Raw genomic sequence first — 19,472 nt, 5'->3', positions numbered from 1 at the left:
AATTTGGAATTTTTGATTGCATCTGGCTCCCTGGGATCTGTTCTTTATTTTGTGTTTCCTGTAATATGGATCTATGTACAGACAGTTTGACTCTTCACTTCAAGGTTATTTCATCTTCTTGATTCCAGGCAACAAATATCAGCCCTTAAACCAGTGACACATTAGAAATTAAATCCACTGTCATGTTATATTGTTCCCTGTGCTTTTATCTGGGGAAACAGGGCAGGCTTCAGTATTAAGAAAATCTGCAGGGAAATGCAGGAAAATGAAAGCAAAGACTGGTTTTGGGATTTGGTTTTTGTTTTGTTTGTTGTGTTGGGGTTTTTAATTATAGAGGCCAATAAAACGTAGAGACATGGAAATAAAAAATCTGAACGTGAACTGCTGACTCTCAGAATAGAAAATGTAAAGAAAAACTCCATATAGAATACCCTATTGTAAGTAGATTAATAATGTAATACTATATAATACAATCTTGCCTTGCAAATCACTCCAGTAAATGGATCATTTGGCTCTAGAGATGAGCTTTCTCACTATTTTGCTGTACAAAGAGCAGCACAGCTCCCCATGGCCAATCCTGCTACAAAGCTCTCTTTCTTGGGCACACACGTAGGGCAGGTTGGACATGTTTGGGTCTGTTGGCCGAGGAAGACGTTCCAGAGGCATAATATGAGTCTCTGTGTGAGGATGAGTGTAGGCTGAAGCTGCCTTCCTGGTTTCAGTTTTCCTGGAGTACATGAAAACTTGGGATGTTCCAGAGAGGAATATTATTACAATGACGTGACTGGAAGATTGCTCACAAGAGTCTGAACTTTGTTTCTATTCCTGGTCACGTGACATTAGTTTAAATAAATCTGGAGCAGGTAGGAGAGGGCCAAATTCTGCAAGTTTTTGGCTGTGCAGGACTGTGGTGAAATGGGAGGACTTCTGCTGTCAGGATTTGCAGATTGCACCAGCTCAGTGTTGTCTAAAACAACATCACAGCAGTTTTTGGTCTTGGCTACAGCATTTACTGCCTGACCGAGGGCGTCCAGCAGTAGCACAAAGTCTGTGCAGCCTTTCCAATAAAAGTTCCTAAGGCCTGACATGGCAGCCAGTTTTTTGCCTGTCGAACTGGCATCACTCTGGTTTTGTGAACACTTGTTTTGTCCCAGTGTTTACAGACAAGCAGGAGGCTTCGTACAGACATTACACACTGAGGAAAAGGGTTTAACCCATGTAAAATAACCCACAGAAGTTAGAATGTAGCAGAGGATTTAAACTCTTCTGGAGGAAGAGTCATGGATATTATGTACATTCATTAGAAGAGAATTGTTGACTAAGTGGTAAGAACTGTGTGTTACTGACAGATTGCCCACATTTTTGGCAGTTATTCTGCCAGCATATGATAGAAAGGAGGAGTTGCTATAGTGATAGGCATTTGGTTCTGCATACATTATGCTATCTGTGTGCATAATGAGATTTTTAAAAGCTTTTCTTCTTTTTTTTCTGTTGTAGCACTTTGTCTGAATTCCATCTAATAGAACAGAGGAACTGCCCTGAGAGAATTCCTCTGAGAGAATTATTTTTCTTACAATTTCTGTATGTTAGTGGCTTGTAATGAAACAATAAATAACATGGGCATGAAAACCAGGAAATGCATCCTGTAAATCTTGTTTTTACACTAAGTGTTACAGGCCTATTTTTCTGATAAATTCAATAAATTCGATTAATGTAGAAACTTGCATAAACAAATAATTTCTGTGTTTCCCTGCTTACATATCTGAAGTTTATTTGCTATATGGGCATAAATGAAGTTGATCCTAAAGAATTGCAAAGTGCTACTATCCTTCTGCTTCATAACTAGCATGCTGGATATTTTGATAATTTTTTTTTAGCATTATGATTTAATTAAATCTTATGCGTTGTGTTACAGAACAAAGATTTACAGAGAGTAGCACTCAATTCTCAAAGGGAAGCAGAATGGCATCTGGAATTGGTACAAATGTCACTGTGGTACCTGGAGATCCACTAAGAATAGGTGTGTTGTCTTTTCTGCTTTGTCATTTATATTATTTATTTATTTATTTCATTAAGTTGAAGGGGGCCCCATGGAAAAAGTGAATGTAATTCCCAAGAGTCCAGGTTTGGTGACCACCTGGATTTCCGAACTCTGCCTCAGCTTTCTGTTATCACGGAGGAAGCCTTAGAGTAAGATACATGGTAATTTTTTTAATTCAGCTTTCCAAAAAATATTTTACAAGGGTGACCTTTTAGTCATCTTGAGGTGACTCATTGTGACACTAAAGCTGCATAATTACTCTTTGAGCTTCACTTGAAAAAAATGGGAGGGGATTCAGGTGGGCTCTAGAAATGTTTGGGGTTTTTTTTTCCCTGTCTGAATGAAGGCCTCTGCATTCCTGCTTGTGCCCATGGAGTGAAAATGCAGCAATTTTATTCAATGTGTTTATGATTCCTTTCACCAAACAGATAAAAACTCTTTAATTACAGACTTATTTGCATATTACAGAGTCTGAGATTAAATCTTTGCTCTATTTAAATAATCGCTCCCCATCCACTTTGTTTGTATATAAGTTAAGTTTATAAGAACCTACTGAAAGGGAAAATATAAAGAAGTGTGGTAAGTGTTACCACAGACCTGATATCCCTCCAGGAGCAGTCAGGATTTTGGGCCATAGTTTGGACTTCAGTGAATTTATGCATATGCTTGTTTTTAATTAGAATGGTAATGTCTTTTATGAAGAATCACACAGTCCTACATCCTTGTTCACAAATGTTTCAGTGTGTCTAGGAAAACCTGCTAAAATCCTGTTGATTTTTAGGTTGCCCGGTGCTGCCCAGCTACAGACACACAGTCCACTGGCTTTTTGGAGATAGTCCAGTTGAGGAAGTTAAGACCTTGGAATACCGAACCCTGGTTGGGGGTCGTATCCTAGAGGTGAACACCAACTCTGGTCAATTTGCTGGACAATTCCAATGTTGGACTTCAGCTAGTGCAAAACTAATGTCAGTTTGGGTAAATGTCAAGAAGGAAGGTTTGTTGAAAATTATATGACAAATTCTTGAATTTTAAAATATATTCTTTCGCTCTGTAGAGACTTTCCTGAAAACTAACCTGCTTCTGTGCATTGAAAGTAATTCACAAATACATGTTTAACTTCACATATGTGGATAGTCCCATTTAGTCAATAGACAATGCCTGTACTCAGAGTTGGATATGGGAATTAATGTGTATCCAAATATCATGTGGGGGTTCTGATTTCTTACTTGTGTATCTGAGAAGCTGAGAGAATGGGTCTTTCTGCTTAAACATTTTGAAATCAGGCAGGCATTTCTCCTTCAACAAATGATACAAATTGCTGCTGTGATAGCCCACCAAACTGAAACAAAACTGACTTTGAGGTTATCTTTGGAAATACCTTCATTATGATCAAAATAATTTTAATATAATTGCCATAATCCAGCATCATTACAGTCAGTATGGTAGTGATCTTACTGCAGTCACCCTTAAACATATCAGTGTACCAGGGCACACTGCACACTCACTGATTTCCATGTTAAGTTTTCAGGAATATCTTGTAATGTTCTCCAGTGTAATGCACTTGCACAAAACCACATTAGTAGGTTATAAAATGTACGAGTGAGGATTATAGATGAAGTTGAGAAGAATCTTATGTATGCACCAGCAAGACAATCATCTGTATCTGCAAACATGTTATAAAGCTTTAAACATTTAAAATATTTTAGAAATTAATTACATTGTCTTTTTAAAAGCCCAGTTATAGTTAGGAACTTAGATCCTCCTAAGGGTCTGGCAGCAAAGCATCAAACTCCCTTTGACATTAAAAAAAAAAAAAAAATTCTGACCAGTCAATTCCCAGGGAATGCAAATCAGGTTTAAAAACAAGTACCTGTTGAAATTCAAAGGTTCTGTATGTGTTTTATCTCTTAACCTATCAATATGGTTTGGCTTATGGTGTAAAGGACTCAGGCAGTGGGATCAGATCCCCTACGCTGTGTATGAGGGCATTCTCAGTGACTGTTTCACGGGTGAGGATGGTTCTGGTATGTCTGGGGTTAGAGAGTCAGTTACATTTGCAAAGTAATTTTACTTAAACGTATCTATGATCAAAAAATTTATTTTAAAAATAAAAATTAAGTAAAAATATTAATGAACTGAGTCGGAAAATATTCTAGTAGAATTTATCAAAAAATAAGTCCAGTCCTTCTTGATCCTAATCTAGAGCTCGCTACAGTTAGAATTTCTGAACAGGTCTAGCCAGGTCATGAACTCTCCACCTGCTTTAGTGTTGTCCAATCCCCTTTCCCAGCCAGGTTGCTCAGTATTTTGGGGTGATTTCATTTTGTAGTTGTGAGCTTTAACTCTGATTGACACTTAGGTAAATGTTTCATCATGGCAATACCGATGCATTTGTGAGACTGCATAATCTCCTTTGGTGGTTTTTGCACAGTAGGCATATTGAGGGCACTTCTGAGCAGTATCATCCTAGTTAAACAAACAATACAGTCTCTCCATCATAGCTACAGTCAGTAAATTTAACTATTTCTACTTTGAAAAAGGCCCTTCTGTATTATTTTAAGAAACCCAGAAGTAATAAGGAAACATTGAAAAACAATAAGTTAAAGAATTCATTATGTGCTGGAAGAGTGAGCCTGTGGACACAGCTGGTAGCTATCAATTATTCTTGGTTATTATAGAAAAACCTGACTCCTTCTGTGATCACAAAAAGATCTGTCAATATTGCATAGTACTTCATCTTTTACCAAGTGTCAAAAAAAAATTTTGGAGGAAGGGGTAAGTGTGGAATTGTGACTAAATATAAAGGTAGTAATTTTCAGAAGTGATCGGTTTTTAATATAAAACGCTCTTTAAAACAAATTCCTTTTTTCATCTTGCCAGATGCCTCAGTAGCAAATTATTTTTGCATTAAGTACTTCTCTGTAGTTTAGTACAGGATTTTCTTAAATCCTGAAATTATGTGAGGTGTCTGGAGTAAGATGAGTTTTCTTCAGAATAAACTTATTGTAGAACAGCAGGAAACCTAGAGAGCCTGATTTATAGTTTCCTCTTTTTAGTTTGCTCATTATATAAAAATGTTATGAAAGTTTTAAAAGAAGCTCCTCAGTTCCTACTGTGAGCCAGGTTCTGCCCTTCATATGCACATATGCTGATCCCATTTGCTTTTTAGAGAGCTTTGTGCTCATAGGTAAGGGCTGAACTTGAGGGGAAGCTGAGTAGGACTAAATTCTACTTTGGCTCATGATCCCTTTTCATAATGCTGAAATATTTGCTTGTCTACAGAGGATGCAGTATCTGTCCAGCCTACAGAGTATGCTGCCAAATCAATCAAAATGTGACACAGTTACAAGGTACAGTGCCTCTCTCACACTGCTTCCAATTGCATTTCTTAGATTATGCATGGGAATATGCTGAGTGGAGTCCTTGCTCTGCGAGCTGTGGGCATTCAGGAACCCGCTCCAGAGGGCTACAGTGCATGAATGCAGAGAAACAGAAAGTAAACGAATCCCAGTGCAGAGAGCTGCAAAAGCCAGTGATTATTCACCAGTCATGCAACACAGAGGACTGCCCTGCCAGGTAACCTCCTTTGTACTCTGTTTCCATGTGCTCTATGTGTATTAAAATGCACTCACAACCTCCTGAAATTGTGTTTTTCCATGAAATTTCTGTGTTCATGCTCCAAGTCCGAAGTTTGGAGTTTGTTTCATCATGAACCCTGAAGCATGAGAGATGTGAAAATGGATCCACTAGCAAGGAGGGAAACACTTGATTCAGCTGAATAAGATCAGAGTGTCTTCATGCTGCTGCAGCAAGTCCTGCTGCTATCACACCTCAAAAGCTAAGCTGGAGATCTTTCTGAGACACTGTGATGTGTTACTTCTGTGGAATCTGTGCCACCCTACAGAGAGAAAACTCTTGGTGTTTAGAGCAGCTAGGATACTTTGTGTTCACCTGCTCTCAATTGTGCCAGCAGAGCTCTGAGCAGGATGTTTGCTATGGAATGCTTCATTTGCCTCTAATACCCATCAGCACAGTGCTCCTTGCATGCCCTTCCCTGCCAGTTTTCTCACCAGATCAGCTGGGGTACCTTGTGATCACGGGGCTGAAAATATTTCTATCGCAGACAAGGACACCTCAGCAACCAAAGGGCAAAACCTTACCTCGAGACTACTTGAGTTGCACTGACCATTCCAGCCCAACAAGATGTTGCTCTAGGTCATGAGCAGGAAACCCTACAGGAGTCCTCAAAACAAGTGCTTTCTGTTGCTTTAAGGAATTGACCGTCACTGTCAGCAAAGTAAAAATCTGTGAGGGATGCACACACTTTGGAGTTGTCCCTCACTGAAAAATGTTGGGAGGGAAGTGTTAAAACCTTAACTGACATTGTGGGAGTGCATCTTGCCAGTATGTTCTAACTCTGTTCTAAATAGAGAAAACATAGCAACAGATTTATATCAGGAGAAATTTGTCATTATTAGCAGCCAAAAAACAGATCATCTTAAATAGTGAGTCTCAACTCCAGCCAGCCCGTGGAAAGCAAACATTTTGCCAGTGGAAAGATACTGAAATGGAACCAATAGTTTGAAACACTGATTAAGTTGCAGGTTTCCCTCTCAAACTCCAGCCTTTTGGAGCAGATGAGAGGAGGATACAAGAGGACCTGGTGCTCCCCTGAGCAAGGTCATGCCTTTCAGTGAATTGCAGGGCGTGACTTAATCACTGGACCCGGAGTATTCACAACAAAAATAAATCAGTTGTTTCATATGGCTAAACAGAATGGGCACTTGAATCGTCTTTTAAAATACTTTGATTTGTTCTGCTTTTAATTTGGCTTTATGTATTCACCAGTAGAAGGGAATTGTGTGTATAGTAACATAATTAGCTCTGCCTTGAGTTACACATGTATGCTAACATATACATTGCTTCTCTTTTGTGAAGCATTCCATGCTTTCTATACAGGAGCATCCCAGATGCCTGAAAAGTACAGAAAATAGCCATGTGTCTGGTTCTTGGTGCCTGTAACTTCTCCTCTCCCTGTCATTACTGGCCTGGGAGGGAAGTGCAAAATGTCCAGACCTCCCTTCCCATTTCCACACTTACTGATTTCTGCACAACCTTCTCATCCCAAGGCAGCTCTTTAGAAAGTACCCATAGAATTATAAAGACTTTAAACATACAGTCAGTGCCATCACGGACCCTTTTTATTCAAAGTGTTTTTTGTGTGTTTAATAACTTCTTTCTGTCACAGGAGAGAAGTACAGTTAAGCAAATATAAGGGTTTGAGTATGTACTTAACTTGTGCTTTGCTGTGCATGTGCTGCACCAAATGTTTGCAAAAATACTTGCACTTTAAAAGAGAGAGAAGTGCAAGGGTGCAGCCTGTAAAAGATTAATCTTCCTTGAAGGAATATAGGCTGCTTGACTGTAAGAAAATTAAGTAATTGCTGAAGAGAATAGAACATTTTTCCTATTATCACAGTTGTGCTACACATAAAGTCCCATTCTGTATTTCTAACCTAGATCTATGAAAAGATCAACTAAATACATTGTATTACCACCTTCTGCCTACCCAGTGTTGTTCCTAGCTGCCAAGACAGACTAAATCTTTGCAATTTCTGATCAATAAGTAACATGTTCTGCTTGAGCCATCATCTAGCGAGATCTCCATGCAATAAATTTGGATGAGTTATGACACCTGTCACCTTAGTAGTAAATAAATTGGTACCATTCATTTTATAAGTTATGGAAAAGTACACTGTCCTTCCTTCTGAAATGTCACATCCAGCAGGGTCTGTAGGGCTTACCTAGCATGGCAACAGGCAGTGTAATTTCTGTTAGCATATATGCTAAGTCATCAGTTAACCACATTTATAAGATCTTGCTAAACTGAATAAGCTGATTCTAAGTGTTCTCACATCCAAAACTTGCAATGACAGGTTCTTTTAATTTTTATTTGCCAACAATTGCTGTGAGCTACCAGCAAGTTTGCACTGATTGCTATAAATCTGTCTGTGCCTCCTGTAGGTGGGTGGCTGGTCCGTGGTCTGAGTGCTCCGCATCTTGTGGCAATGGATTCCGCCATCGACAACTCACATGTCAACAACTAAAAGCCAACGGCAGCGTGCTGGCATTGCTGCCAGGAGCTTGTACACACAGGGATCGGCCCGTGGGAAGGAAACCCTGCACGGGCCACTCGTGTTCAGAGGGGCCAATACAGGCAAAGGGACAGGTAACTTACAGCGTCTGTCTTGAAACTCCATATATCATAAAAGTGTGTCAGTGTCACAACAGCATCGGCTGAACATCTGTCCTCTTGCACAGGGGAGGAGCTCTGTGGCAGTAGCTGTAATTACCTTTCAGACCAGTCAATTAGAAATCTTGGTTTGGGTTTTTTGTTTGTTTGGGGGTTTTGGTTTTTGGTTGATTGCTTGGTTTTTTGGTTTTGTGTGTGTGTGTTTTGGTTTGGGTTTTTTTTTCATTTTGTGATATCTGAGCAACTTTTATTTGTTGAAGACTTGACCTAAAACCAGAGTATCAGCTTCAGTATATTTTACAAGCTAAGCCATTATGATGTATTTCATTTTCCAAGCTAGTATATTGCTTTTATTGCAGTCTTATAAGAACACAGGTTGCAAAGCTGTACTTGTGAAGTCCCCAAAAAAGACATATAAATGTGCTTCAACAGCAGTTGCCACAATATTTAGTGCATAGAACAGTTTGCCTGTATTTTTTGTTTCTTCCTTTATGCAGTAAATTTGTGTTCATATTGATACAATTTTTATAATTATTAACATTAAATGGCAATATTATTTACTATTTGATGTGAAAAGTAATGACTTAGAGTTACTGTTGCCACATTCCCGATACAGGTTTCAGCAAAGCAAGTTTGTGATTGTCAGAGGTACAAAAAGAATGTTGTAGCAGTAGGGTTATGACCTTATGAGAGCAGACAATGGATTCAGCTTTAGAAATAAGCAGGAAAGTCAGTGTCCTGGTGAAATTCTATGCAGAGAATCCAAAACATCTAGACTTTATCTGAACTGAGGTGTGATAGGGCTGAAGGAGAAACACAGAGCAAGAATTATGGCTGGGCTGTGTAGCTGTAGTTGCGTAGCTGCCTAGGAGGGTAATTCTGTTGTTATTAATTTGGTTGTTTCTTCTTCTCTCCCCTCACCCTTTTCTCTCCATTTTCAGTGTTCTGGTCGCTGTGTAGGCCGCCCTGTAGGTTTACAGCATCGTCATTTTATATGCCAACTTCGTAATGGATCTTTGGTGCCAAACTCTTTTTGTGATGAAAGAAAGAGGTAAACAGTTGGACAAAGTTACAAGTTAGATTCTTTAGACGATCAAATTAAAGGTACAGGATTGTCAGTGCAGTATAAATATGCAAATTCTTTTGTACCAAATACAAGGAAGGAAGGTAGTAACAGTTATGCCTTTGTAGATACTGGATGAATTCAGGAACCCCTGGGTGCAGAGGTTATGCACTAAGAACTTGGAGCATCCAATATGCAGTTTTCAGGGTCAGTTAAGTTTCCTAAAGGTAAAACACTTTTTCTATTCCAGGATTGAGAAACTGGTTTAAAGAAACAGGGCCTTGTCCTTTGTTCCCTCATGAGTGAGAAGGTGTGATGAATGGGCACAAAATGAAATCCAGGGAATTCAACTTAAATATAAGAAAAAACTGGAACAGGTACCCAGAAAAGTTGTGGAGCCTCTATTCTTGGAGATATTCAAAACACGGAGATGATCTTGAGCATCCTGGTCTAGTAGGCTGTGCTATGAGCAGGAGGTGTGGGCTAATCAGTTCCAGACGCCCCTTCCAGCATCGGGTATATCATTCTGTGAATAAGGGTTTAGCAAAAAAGCAAAGATTTAACTGCCACTTATTTCCCTCCACAGGCCTCCTGTCAGAAGAAACTGTTCTTCAGAGGCGTGTGATGTCTATTGGAGGACAGGCCCTTGGAGGCCTTGCAGTGTGGACTGTGGGAGAGGATTTCAGTCAAGACAAGTGTACTGCGTACACAGACAGAGTAATAAACCTGTGGCTGATCAGTATTGTGGATGGAGGAAGAGACCAGTGACCTGGCAACACTGCAATGTCACATCCTGTGGCAGTATGTAAATGTTTATTTAAATATGAGCATAGTAATAGTTTGTAGCAGTTATATTAGAAAGTGACTCACACTTGTACACTAATGATTCTGCAAGCATTTGATTGTACATCAAAGGTAAAACTATCCTCTCCAAGGAGCACTTCATGATCCTGGGGTTACTTTTCTCTAAGTAGGCCAGTTTGATATTAAAGCCTCAAAAGCACTTTTAGAAACAGGATATTTAGGAAGTTGTTTTTTTGCAAACTTCCCTACATGACTGTGCCAGTTGTGACTCACAGGTCTCTGAGCAAGCTGTTAATTCCTCCAAGATGGGGTAGTGTTCTGAAGCAGACAATAAGTAAATGAATGCAGTGAGATCACACCTCTTGTGACCTTGTTTAGCTTTGAATTCACTGTTGCCAGGAATGCACAGTAAAATAATTACAAAGCTACCAGGAATCCATCAGTTGTTTACAATTACAGTGACAAGTTCTGCTGTTTCTCTTTTGTTCATTATAAAGCCTTGTAATGTCTAAATATATTTTTCAGAAGGCGAATGCAAGGATACAACTCACTACTGTACATTTGTAAAGCAACTAAAGTTATGCTTGATAGACACCTACAAACAAAGATGTTGTCAATCATGTCAAGAAATGTAAGTCCTCTATGGCAAGTTCATGATGCTGCAGTGAAGAGATGAGAAGAGAGGTCCATTAATCTAACACGCTCCAAGTATATACTTGTAAAAGAGACATTAGTTGTAACAATTAAATGGAAACGTGGAGCTAATGAAAAAACCAGTATTACAGATTGATGTGCTGGACAGGATATTTTTTCTGGGAACTTTTATTATTCACTCTTTGCAATGGAACTTTTAATGTTTTAAACATTTTCGTTTCTGGATTAGCAAGATAATATCATGGCATATCATCTGTAAAATTTTACAGGCCATCACATTATAATTTTATTGGGGGGAAAAAAGCATTACCTAAAAACAGCAGATAGGGCTTACTGTCCTTAACTTAAGAGAAAATGTCACAAAAATACTTTGAGAAATTTTGCAGCAACTATTGACCCCTAGGTTTTCAATTTTTTTATTATATTTAACACAATTTTTAAATTTATAGAAGCTGTGGCTTGAAGTTGTAAAATTTTTGGCAGCAACCTCATTTTCATAAACAGCTTGAGCTGAAGGGTTGATCTCACAGGATATGTTTTACTGATATTAGCTGCGAGATGGATACACAGAAGTACATTCAATTTTTCATGCTTGTACTTATGTGTATGCAGTAAAAGACACTGTAGATGCTAGTAACAATTTTCAAAGCTGTTTTGAATAAATGAGGTGTCATTTTTTATTGTTTCTATTCTAATTCCAGTCTCTGAAGTATGATTGAAGTTCTGGCACAATTACACTTCAGTACTGATAATAAATTAGACAGAAGGCTTCCTTGTCAGAGCTGTGAAGGAAACTGTGATCACTGTTCTCTTGCCCATCAAGTCAAATGGGGAGCCAATAACTGGCCAAACACGGCTGTCAGATTTCCCGTCTTGAATAATCATTTATTTTTCTCCATTAATGGGGAAAAATGTCCAAGGAGGAATTATTAATTATGAAGATAAACAAGTGAAAGAAGCCTATTTTGAGCAGTTTTCCATCAAGATGACTTTTCATCATGACCATTAACCATCTGAGTCTTTTGCAAGTTGATAAATTCTTATTATGATATTCCTGGCTAAATTATTTTCCATATTGCAGATTGTCTGATTTGGGCTGCAAGCAGAGGGAACCCCACAGGAGGCAGAAAATAAATGTTTTTTTTTTCTTTTGTAGTTTCCAAACTACTGCTCATATTGGAGGCCTGAGTGCTTGCATTGACTTGGCTCTTGTGTTACACCACTGAGCTGTTCCAGGCTGGCGAGCGGGTGTGCTGTTAGAGCAGTTCCTACACAGCATTCCTGCACAGGGTTTGCATCACTGAAAATTAGGTTAGCACTACTGTATAGAAAATGTTTAAGGTGGACTGTTGAGTCCAGGGCTGACTGCAAGGAGAGGATATTCCTGATCATTACCTTTAAAATCAGCAATGGGTCTTGATTGTTTAAGCCGTTTTTTTAAATTAAAATAAAACATTTGTAAGATACTTTTGTAGATATTTATTGTCTGATTTAAAAGTGCAATATTTTGTTTTGTACAGTGTTTAATAAAGATTTTTGGACGTATATTTTTTCTTATTACCAAAATTTCTTATTCATGTTTTCCCTTTATATTTAAAGTTTTCAAATGTTAACACATAGCATTTTTTGTTGCGTTAACTCTGATTAAGTATGCATGCTATACAGAAGCAGTGCTGTAAATGTTTCTTATTGCAATTGGCATGACATTCCTCTGTAGATTATTTTATTGCTTCTCCAGTAACTGAAGATTTTAGCTTTCTTGAACGTAGTTTTGATATTTCTGAAATAAAGAATAGTTTGATTATTCAACACTGTGATTACCCAGAGATTGTTTATTACCGTGATTTTCATGGTAGCCATGCTTTCATTCTTTGTTATTTTATCAATTTCCTATGTCCATCATTCTGGGATTTTTTCAGAGCCTCAGTTCGTATTTTTAACAGCTTATCAGACAGATTCTCAGCTTCACTACAGTCTGGTTTACACTACTGTTAAGAGATAACATAGATGTAACCTGAGTGAAAAAGAAGGAAGAGAATTTACCAAAATTCAGACAAGTCAGCTCTGATTCACTGAAATCTAGAATCAGAATTCTGTAAAAGGTGGAATAAAGTTACATTTCTCTGCTGGGCCTTCACCAAGCAGGGTTCATTTAGATCCTACAGAACAGCTCCGTGTTTTATATTTAGTGAGTGGTGACAATAGCTACATGAAAAAGAAGTTGTTTCAGAATATCCAATATAGGTAATAGTCGTTAGAAAGAAGAGTCTCATAAACAGCATGAACAATAAAAGCCTTTAAAAAATTTTATTAAATAGAAAATAAATGTCTAGCAGTGGATGGTGGTGTTCCAGAGTTATCCTAGATGGTAATATTGGCAAAGGTGCACAGGTCTGTTTAATTTTCCTTTGGTTCAGCAGTGCATTCCCTTTTTGCAGTCTTGAAAACAAAGTAAAGATTCTGTGCAGCCTGCTGCTGTATGGCAGAGTGCATGGAAAGCTCTTCTAGAATAGCAACTGAATCCATGAATAACTGCTCTGCTTTTACATCTTGGTTTAGCATGACATCATAAAATGCTTTTTTAACAGCTGTTATTTTGGAAAAATATTAGTTTTCCAGCCTGCTCTTCATTTGATCTGCATTTCAATAATATGTTGCTTATGAAAAAGTTGATATCAAGTATTGAATACTGTCTGAAGGTTTATAGTATCATTTGATGCTTTTTCTGGAAGCACCATCAATATGTTGTGGCTCTTTCAACTGTAAAGTAATAACGACTTCTCTCTTTCACTGTTAAACTTAGGAGAAAACATTAAGGACAAAATGAAAGGCAATATGCCCCTCCACCCTAAAAGTCTTTAAAGACATCTGCAGAGGAACTGTTAAATGTATCTGAATATGCCCTCCACTTCCTCTCAAAGTTTTTGTACCGTGCTGGTAGGTGGCAGCAAATGACTTTCCATAACTTAGGGGAGGGAAGTGACTTCAGAACTGAAAAAACAGCTGTGTAAATTAAAAAAAGCATCTGGGTTCACTCACAGACTCAGAGGAAGAGCCATTTGGATCAGAACATGCAGGCACACGTAACTTCATGGATTCAGATTGCATTTCTCCCTCCCTAGAAAAGAGAGCTGGAAGGCATTAGGAGCTTCTGTAAACTGCTCAAGAGGTACCAAGGTTGTGTGTAGGATATGGACCTGAGTAGATGTAACTGTGCAAAGGTTTGACTTTGTTGTTTCCTCAGCTGTGGCCAGACAGAGATTGACTAAAAGGGGTGTTCATAAGTTTTTCTTCTGTGGTAAAGGAAGATGACAACGAGCTGGATTTTTTCCTGTCCTACTTTTAGGATCTCACAGATTTACATTGTCCTTGTTCATTCACAATCTGAGGGACGTGAATAATCTTCAGAAAGAAAAGTATAACAATTGCTGTTTCATTAACAGAATAAGTCATATTACAAAACACAGTATGAAAAAAGAATTGTCTGAAAGTGACTGATGCTCTAAGGATGTCTGGATCTCTCTCATGCAATGCTTTTGTGCGCAGCTGATATGTCCAGTTCAGCTTTCTTGCTTTCATATGACCAAGTTCCTGCTTTAAAAATATTTCTATCGTTGCTCTTAGCCCTTCTATGATTGATTTTGTTTATGAAGTACAGGCACATAATTTTGCAGAACTCTGTTCTACACCAATAGGTGTAAGATATGCAATACTGAGAAAAAAATCATACTGGAGTACTGTGATAGAGCATGATAATACAGTTAATCATAGAACTATTAATTGGTTCATTTAGATTCCCCAAAATCAGCTAAGGATATATAGAGAAAATACTAAATATCTCATACAGAAGCATAGTCATATAAAATGTCTGTAAAAAATTTGGTTTCTGTTTATTTGGAACAAGCAATTCTTTGAAGAGCAGACAGACTGAAGCCAGGCTGTCTACAGATTTTTGCATCTTGGCTAATATTTCTTTTTTTAACTGAGTTTACACTATTTTCTGTTATCTCTACTTACACCTGTACAGTTTTCTGCCATTTTTTCCTTCAGACTGCCTCTGCAGTGAACTCTGGCAGTGATAACCTGCTGTTTAGCTTTAAAAATCAGAGAGCAGGATCAAACTATGGTGGATGTTAGCCTTTTGAACCTGATTCTCTCTGCTTCCCCACCATCTACGTTAGAAATTTAAAAAAAAAAAAAAAACCAAAAATCTTTGCAATCTCATTGTGACATTTGATTGAATTTGTACACTGGGTTTAAAAATTACTTAACTGCTGAGGACACGTGCACTGAGGGTTTCAGTGTGGCCAGAGCTTTGCATCAGTTTTGTTACTTTAGGAAGTAAGGCTGAAAGAGCATGATCAGGGAAATAAGAAAACAGAGTCTAATGATCTGCTTTTGGTGTTTGAATGGTTTCAACTACACATACAGAAAAAGACCAAGGTTACTACTTGTTGATTGCTACCAGAAATTACAGTGTGACCTTTACACTCACTTTAGAATGGAATGAAGGAAAAGTAACTATGACTAAAGCTAAACCCAGGTTTTTAGAAATGCCTAGGTGTCATGGCATTCTATCTTGTGATTTGAGCAGCAAAATGTAAAGAAAAAGACTTTACCAGATTACTGAGATTATTACTGATTACTTAGATTATTATAGATAGCATTATTTGCTTTCTGTAAAGGACATTACCATCAAAAGACACTTGCTATTTCACAAATACAATCATTTGGTTGCAGAAAATCTGGAAGAATTAAATGTGCAATACATATGCTTGAGATGGAGCATAATGATATCTGAGAATTCAAGGAAATCAGAATGTACAATCAAAAAAAGGACAGATACTATGTAAGATGTAGTATTCCTGGAGCATTTGGCAAACCTTTATTGGTCTTGTAATAAACTTCTGGTTTTGCTTTGGTTTTCTTCAAACTTCTAAAAGCAAAATTTGCGTTATTTAATTTGCTTTCAGTGTTATTTAAAGAAAAACTGAACAAGCTGGATTCTGATTTTTTCACCAGGGTGCTTGAAATATTGCACTTCAGTATTATGTCACAGCTACCTCGTTTGGAATAGGATTACAATTTGGCTCGGAGGGTTCTGGACTCAACCGGCGGAAGAATTGGTGACCCTGAGAATCTGTGTTTACATAGACATAACCCAGGTTAGAGGGATGATGTGCGGGGCAGATCTCTGTTTTCTTTGGAGTGTAATCTATGCGATACAGAGTTTCATCTTGAAAAGGAACTGCATTAAGACCTACAGCATGTACAGGTTTGCAACTTTGAGCTGGAGTGCCCTGAAGTGGTATGTAGTGAGATCTGAATGTAGTTAAATCAGCAAATTTTCCCGTGGGTCTTGGAATTTCTTGTTCTTTCTTAATAAGCCCTCGTGGGCAGATGCTCCAAGGTTTAAAGTCTTCTCTTGTAGTAGTGTTCCCCTGAAAAGGTGCACTAATTCTTCTTCCATGAGGTGGTCTTATGGGGGCAGCAGGAGAAATCTTATGTGAAATGTAGTCAAGACGGTTCGTGGAGTTAAGATCCATCTTGTCTGTGGGTGGAACGTACTCTCTGGGTTTGCGGAACTCAGGCAAGGAAACCAGCACTGGCTGATAACGATCCTGGAATTCAGTGGTTCCATTAAAAGGAGCATCAGATCCAACTTTTCTATGTTCGGGCTTGCAGCTTTTTGCCTGTTGCCCAGGTATCCCTTTGAAGTCTCTCTGGTGGGTTGTGAGATCTTCAAAGGGTTGGTCGCATGGCTTGTACTCTTCCTTTGGTCTTACGAATCGTGGTTCCATCTCATGAACAACATAAGCAGTGCGATGGATGGTGTTCCCATCGAAAGGCCCATCTGGCAGCTTGGCTGCAGAAGGTTTAAAACTTTCTGGGGGATTCGGTTCCCTAGGAATGTAGTCATCTTGAAACGTGGAAGGATTTCCAAACCTCTCTGTAGGTGGCTGGTACGTCTGCTCCACCTTACAAGATTCCGTTCTTTGAGCTTCCCATAACCTATAGTCATCTGTAAGGCAAAAACGAAATTCCACCATACAGGTGTTCTTAAGACTATTCCTTTAAAATTAAGACAAATTCTTCTGGTATTAAATCTTGCAAAACAAAGAAAATGGATGTAAGTGAGAATGATAATTTTATCTGCATGTTTGTGATATGGCAAAACTGTCTTCTATTATAGTGTGTAATTAAAACAGAGAGAATTGTACATGATGCCTTGTTTTGACTATTTTCTCAAGGAAAAAAAAATGTTGCATGTGCTTATTTAGTGTGTGTTTTATAGAGAAAATAGCCCTATACAAGTTTTATATACAATATCTTCCATTTTACTTAGAAGTTTATGCAAGTATACAAGAGTGAAAGGAACCTTACAGGTCAATGGGTCATGTTCACTACTGCTTGATAGAATCATCTCTTAACTTCCATATCAACATTACATCCTTTTAAAGCTTCTTGGGATTTTTGTTTTCTTTGCCAGACTGTTCTGCTATAGTTACAAAACTTACCAAACTTACTGCCCAGTCTAAGCTTCTTCACAGGCACCTGAAATCAGTTTTTTGGGTTGCAATTCCTGTACTTAGTTTCAGTGTTTTTTCACTCCTTCATCCTTACTCCCTGTTTCATGTTGCTAACATGCATTTTAAATTTTTAAAAGCAATTGCATGCTGTCTAAGTTGTGTGCTGGGACAAGGCTAATTTATTCATTATTTGCTAACTTACTACTTATGTGCATGCTAAATAGAAATATTTCCATTTCCTTGTAACTATTTACAATTAATAAATATAAATAGAATGTATTTACTTAAATGCATTTCTGTCTAGCAGAGGCCTAAGCTTGAAGAAGCTAGTGCAGTATAGCTGATTTTAAAGAGACTGTTTTCCTACATTTTATCCTTCCAGCTCTTCTGTCACTGCACTCTCTCCTCTGCTTATTTCACACCAAGAATTCTAACTTCCTGTTTTAATACCCATATCTGATCCTTTTTATTTCAACTATCTCTTTGATACCAATGGTATCGTAATGTGGAACATCTTGATTTTCAGTAGATTGTATCTTGTAATTTATTTCTACTTACTTTTAACTGGCTAAAATGCAGTACATGTAACAAATTCAGTAACACATGTATAAAATTCTCTAGTGGTGTAAAGTTTATCAAGGTCACTTCCCAGAATGACATAAAAGGAGATTTAGCTCCTTTCTGCTGACTCTTGTAATAGAATAATTTGTGTCAAGACAGATCCTTACTAGGATGATATATACACAAGCTATAACATACACAAGCAGAAATCCAAAATCCACTTTTGACCTACTCTGTGGCAAAATATGTCACATGAACTAAAACTACCTGAAAGATATATTGCACTCTAATTACAATCCACTTTTGCCTGAGATAGCCTAACCAAGTGTGTGTTAGAATTTCCTTCTAGCCAAGAAAACCTCGGAGAGGGCTTTTCGTTTAGAACCAATGAACGTCACCCCTGAACAACTGGAGTGCTTGACATTTTAAGGCATTATGACCTGCTTTCTGTCATGTCTTACTCTGTCCCAAATTAACAAATCCAGTTTCTAATGTAGATTATTCAGAATACTCCCTCCATCTTGGTTATTTCTCTTTCTGTAGGTGGCATATCTTATTACCTCGATAGGTTGGTATGGTATCCAATTTTGCATCTGTAGTGTGTTTTCTCTCTCGAGGTCTTGCTAATGTCACTGGTCCTACTTTATGAGGATTATAATCTCTCTGGTATATGGTCCCCAGGTCAATCTTTCCCGACTTTGGTCTATATTCTGCTGGTGCCCGAAAAGGTCTCTTCACGACATCATATGGTAAATAATCAGTTCTGAAGTGGGGAAAAAGAAAAGACTGGTTAAAAAAAACTACTTTTTTTTCCTGAAGAAGTCAGTTTTTTTCCACTATATGGAAAAATGACAGCTTAAGGTGTTTACTCTGAAAAATCATCCTGATGTCATATGTTAGAGGGGTAGCACAGAGGGAAGCAAACTATAGTACATAAATTCAAGGGGCTCTGATGCATGATAGAGCCTTTATTCAAAGGTAGATGGTGAAGCAACTTTTTCAACACTCTGAATCTCATACACAGGTTAAAAATATTATTTAAAATGTCTGAAAGGAGACTTAAAAAGTTGCTGTAATTTTGCAAAGAAATGATCCAGAAAGCAGAAGCAGAGCAAAGCTCAAACTACTACGAGGGGTAGCATTTACTAATGGCATGAGGAGAATGGAATATAATCAGAAACATAATTCCACTCCTGTTATATGGGCACATTACATTAAAAGGGTGTATATTATATATATGGGTGTCTAAACAGTCCATACAGTCCATGACCAATCTGACAGAATGGCATTTGGGTTTTTTATTTATGTCTCTTTTTTAATAAACAAAGAAGTTTCACCCGTTGCCCTCATAGCTTAAAAGAAAAATAATAATGGAAAAAGTAAAGGTTGGTGTGCCTGTCACATCACTAACAATGAATAAGTGATATCTTTTTCTCTTTGAAAGATGCTCTTTAATTCTGTAAGCTTAACATCAGAGTCTGTGCACTGACAGAACTCCTAAACCCCTTTACAGCTTGCTTTCTTGAAACTAATAATTTAGAACTATGAATAAAAAAAAATCCTTTT

At 37.9% G+C, this 19,472-nt stretch overlaps 2 protein-coding genes across 11 annotated transcripts in view; one reads left to right on the top strand and one right to left on the bottom strand.

Annotated features, from left to right (window-relative positions):
• Positions 1-12,626, top strand: part of ADAMTSL3 (ADAMTS like 3) — a 180,465-nt gene extending 167,839 nt beyond the window's left edge. For 9 of the 10 annotated variants that reach the window (XM_017805094.1, XM_017805098.1, XM_017805099.1 and 6 more), the window contains 7 exons: positions 1,916-2,020; positions 2,823-3,035; positions 5,434-5,617; positions 8,066-8,270; positions 9,236-9,345; positions 9,944-10,158; positions 10,687-12,626. In XM_017805094.1, the coding sequence (XP_017660583.1) occupies positions 1,916-2,020; positions 2,823-3,035; positions 5,434-5,617; positions 8,066-8,270; positions 9,236-9,345; positions 9,944-10,158; positions 10,687-10,796 (1,142 nt within the window). In that variant the 3' untranslated portion in view covers positions 10,797-12,626. Of the gene's footprint in view, positions 1-1,915; positions 2,021-2,822; positions 3,036-5,433; positions 5,618-8,065; positions 8,271-9,235; positions 9,346-9,943; positions 10,159-10,686 lie in introns of those variants that run through there. The other variant, XM_017805102.1, reaches the window with a different exon arrangement.
• Positions 12,627-15,665: 3,039 nt separating this feature from the next.
• SAXO2 (stabilizer of axonemal microtubules 2) overlaps positions 15,666-19,472 on the bottom strand; it is a 10,623-nt gene continuing 6,816 nt past the window's right edge. Inside the window, exons 3-4 of the mRNA XM_017805107.1 lie at positions 18,467-18,669; positions 15,666-16,837 (exon numbers count right to left, since the gene is read on the bottom strand). Coding sequence (XP_017660596.1) covers positions 15,864-16,837; positions 18,467-18,669 — 1,177 coding nt within the window. The 3' untranslated portion in view covers positions 15,666-15,863. The remainder of the gene's footprint in view (positions 16,838-18,466; positions 18,670-19,472) is intronic.

Source organism: Lepidothrix coronata, unplaced genomic scaffold (assembly GCF_001604755.1).
Source record: "Lepidothrix coronata isolate B3197 unplaced genomic scaffold, Lepidothrix_coronata-1.0 Scaffold11, whole genome shotgun sequence".
NCBI lineage: Eukaryota > Metazoa > Chordata > Aves > Passeriformes > Pipridae > Lepidothrix > Lepidothrix coronata.
This window is presented reverse-complemented; position numbering and strand designations above follow the sequence as displayed.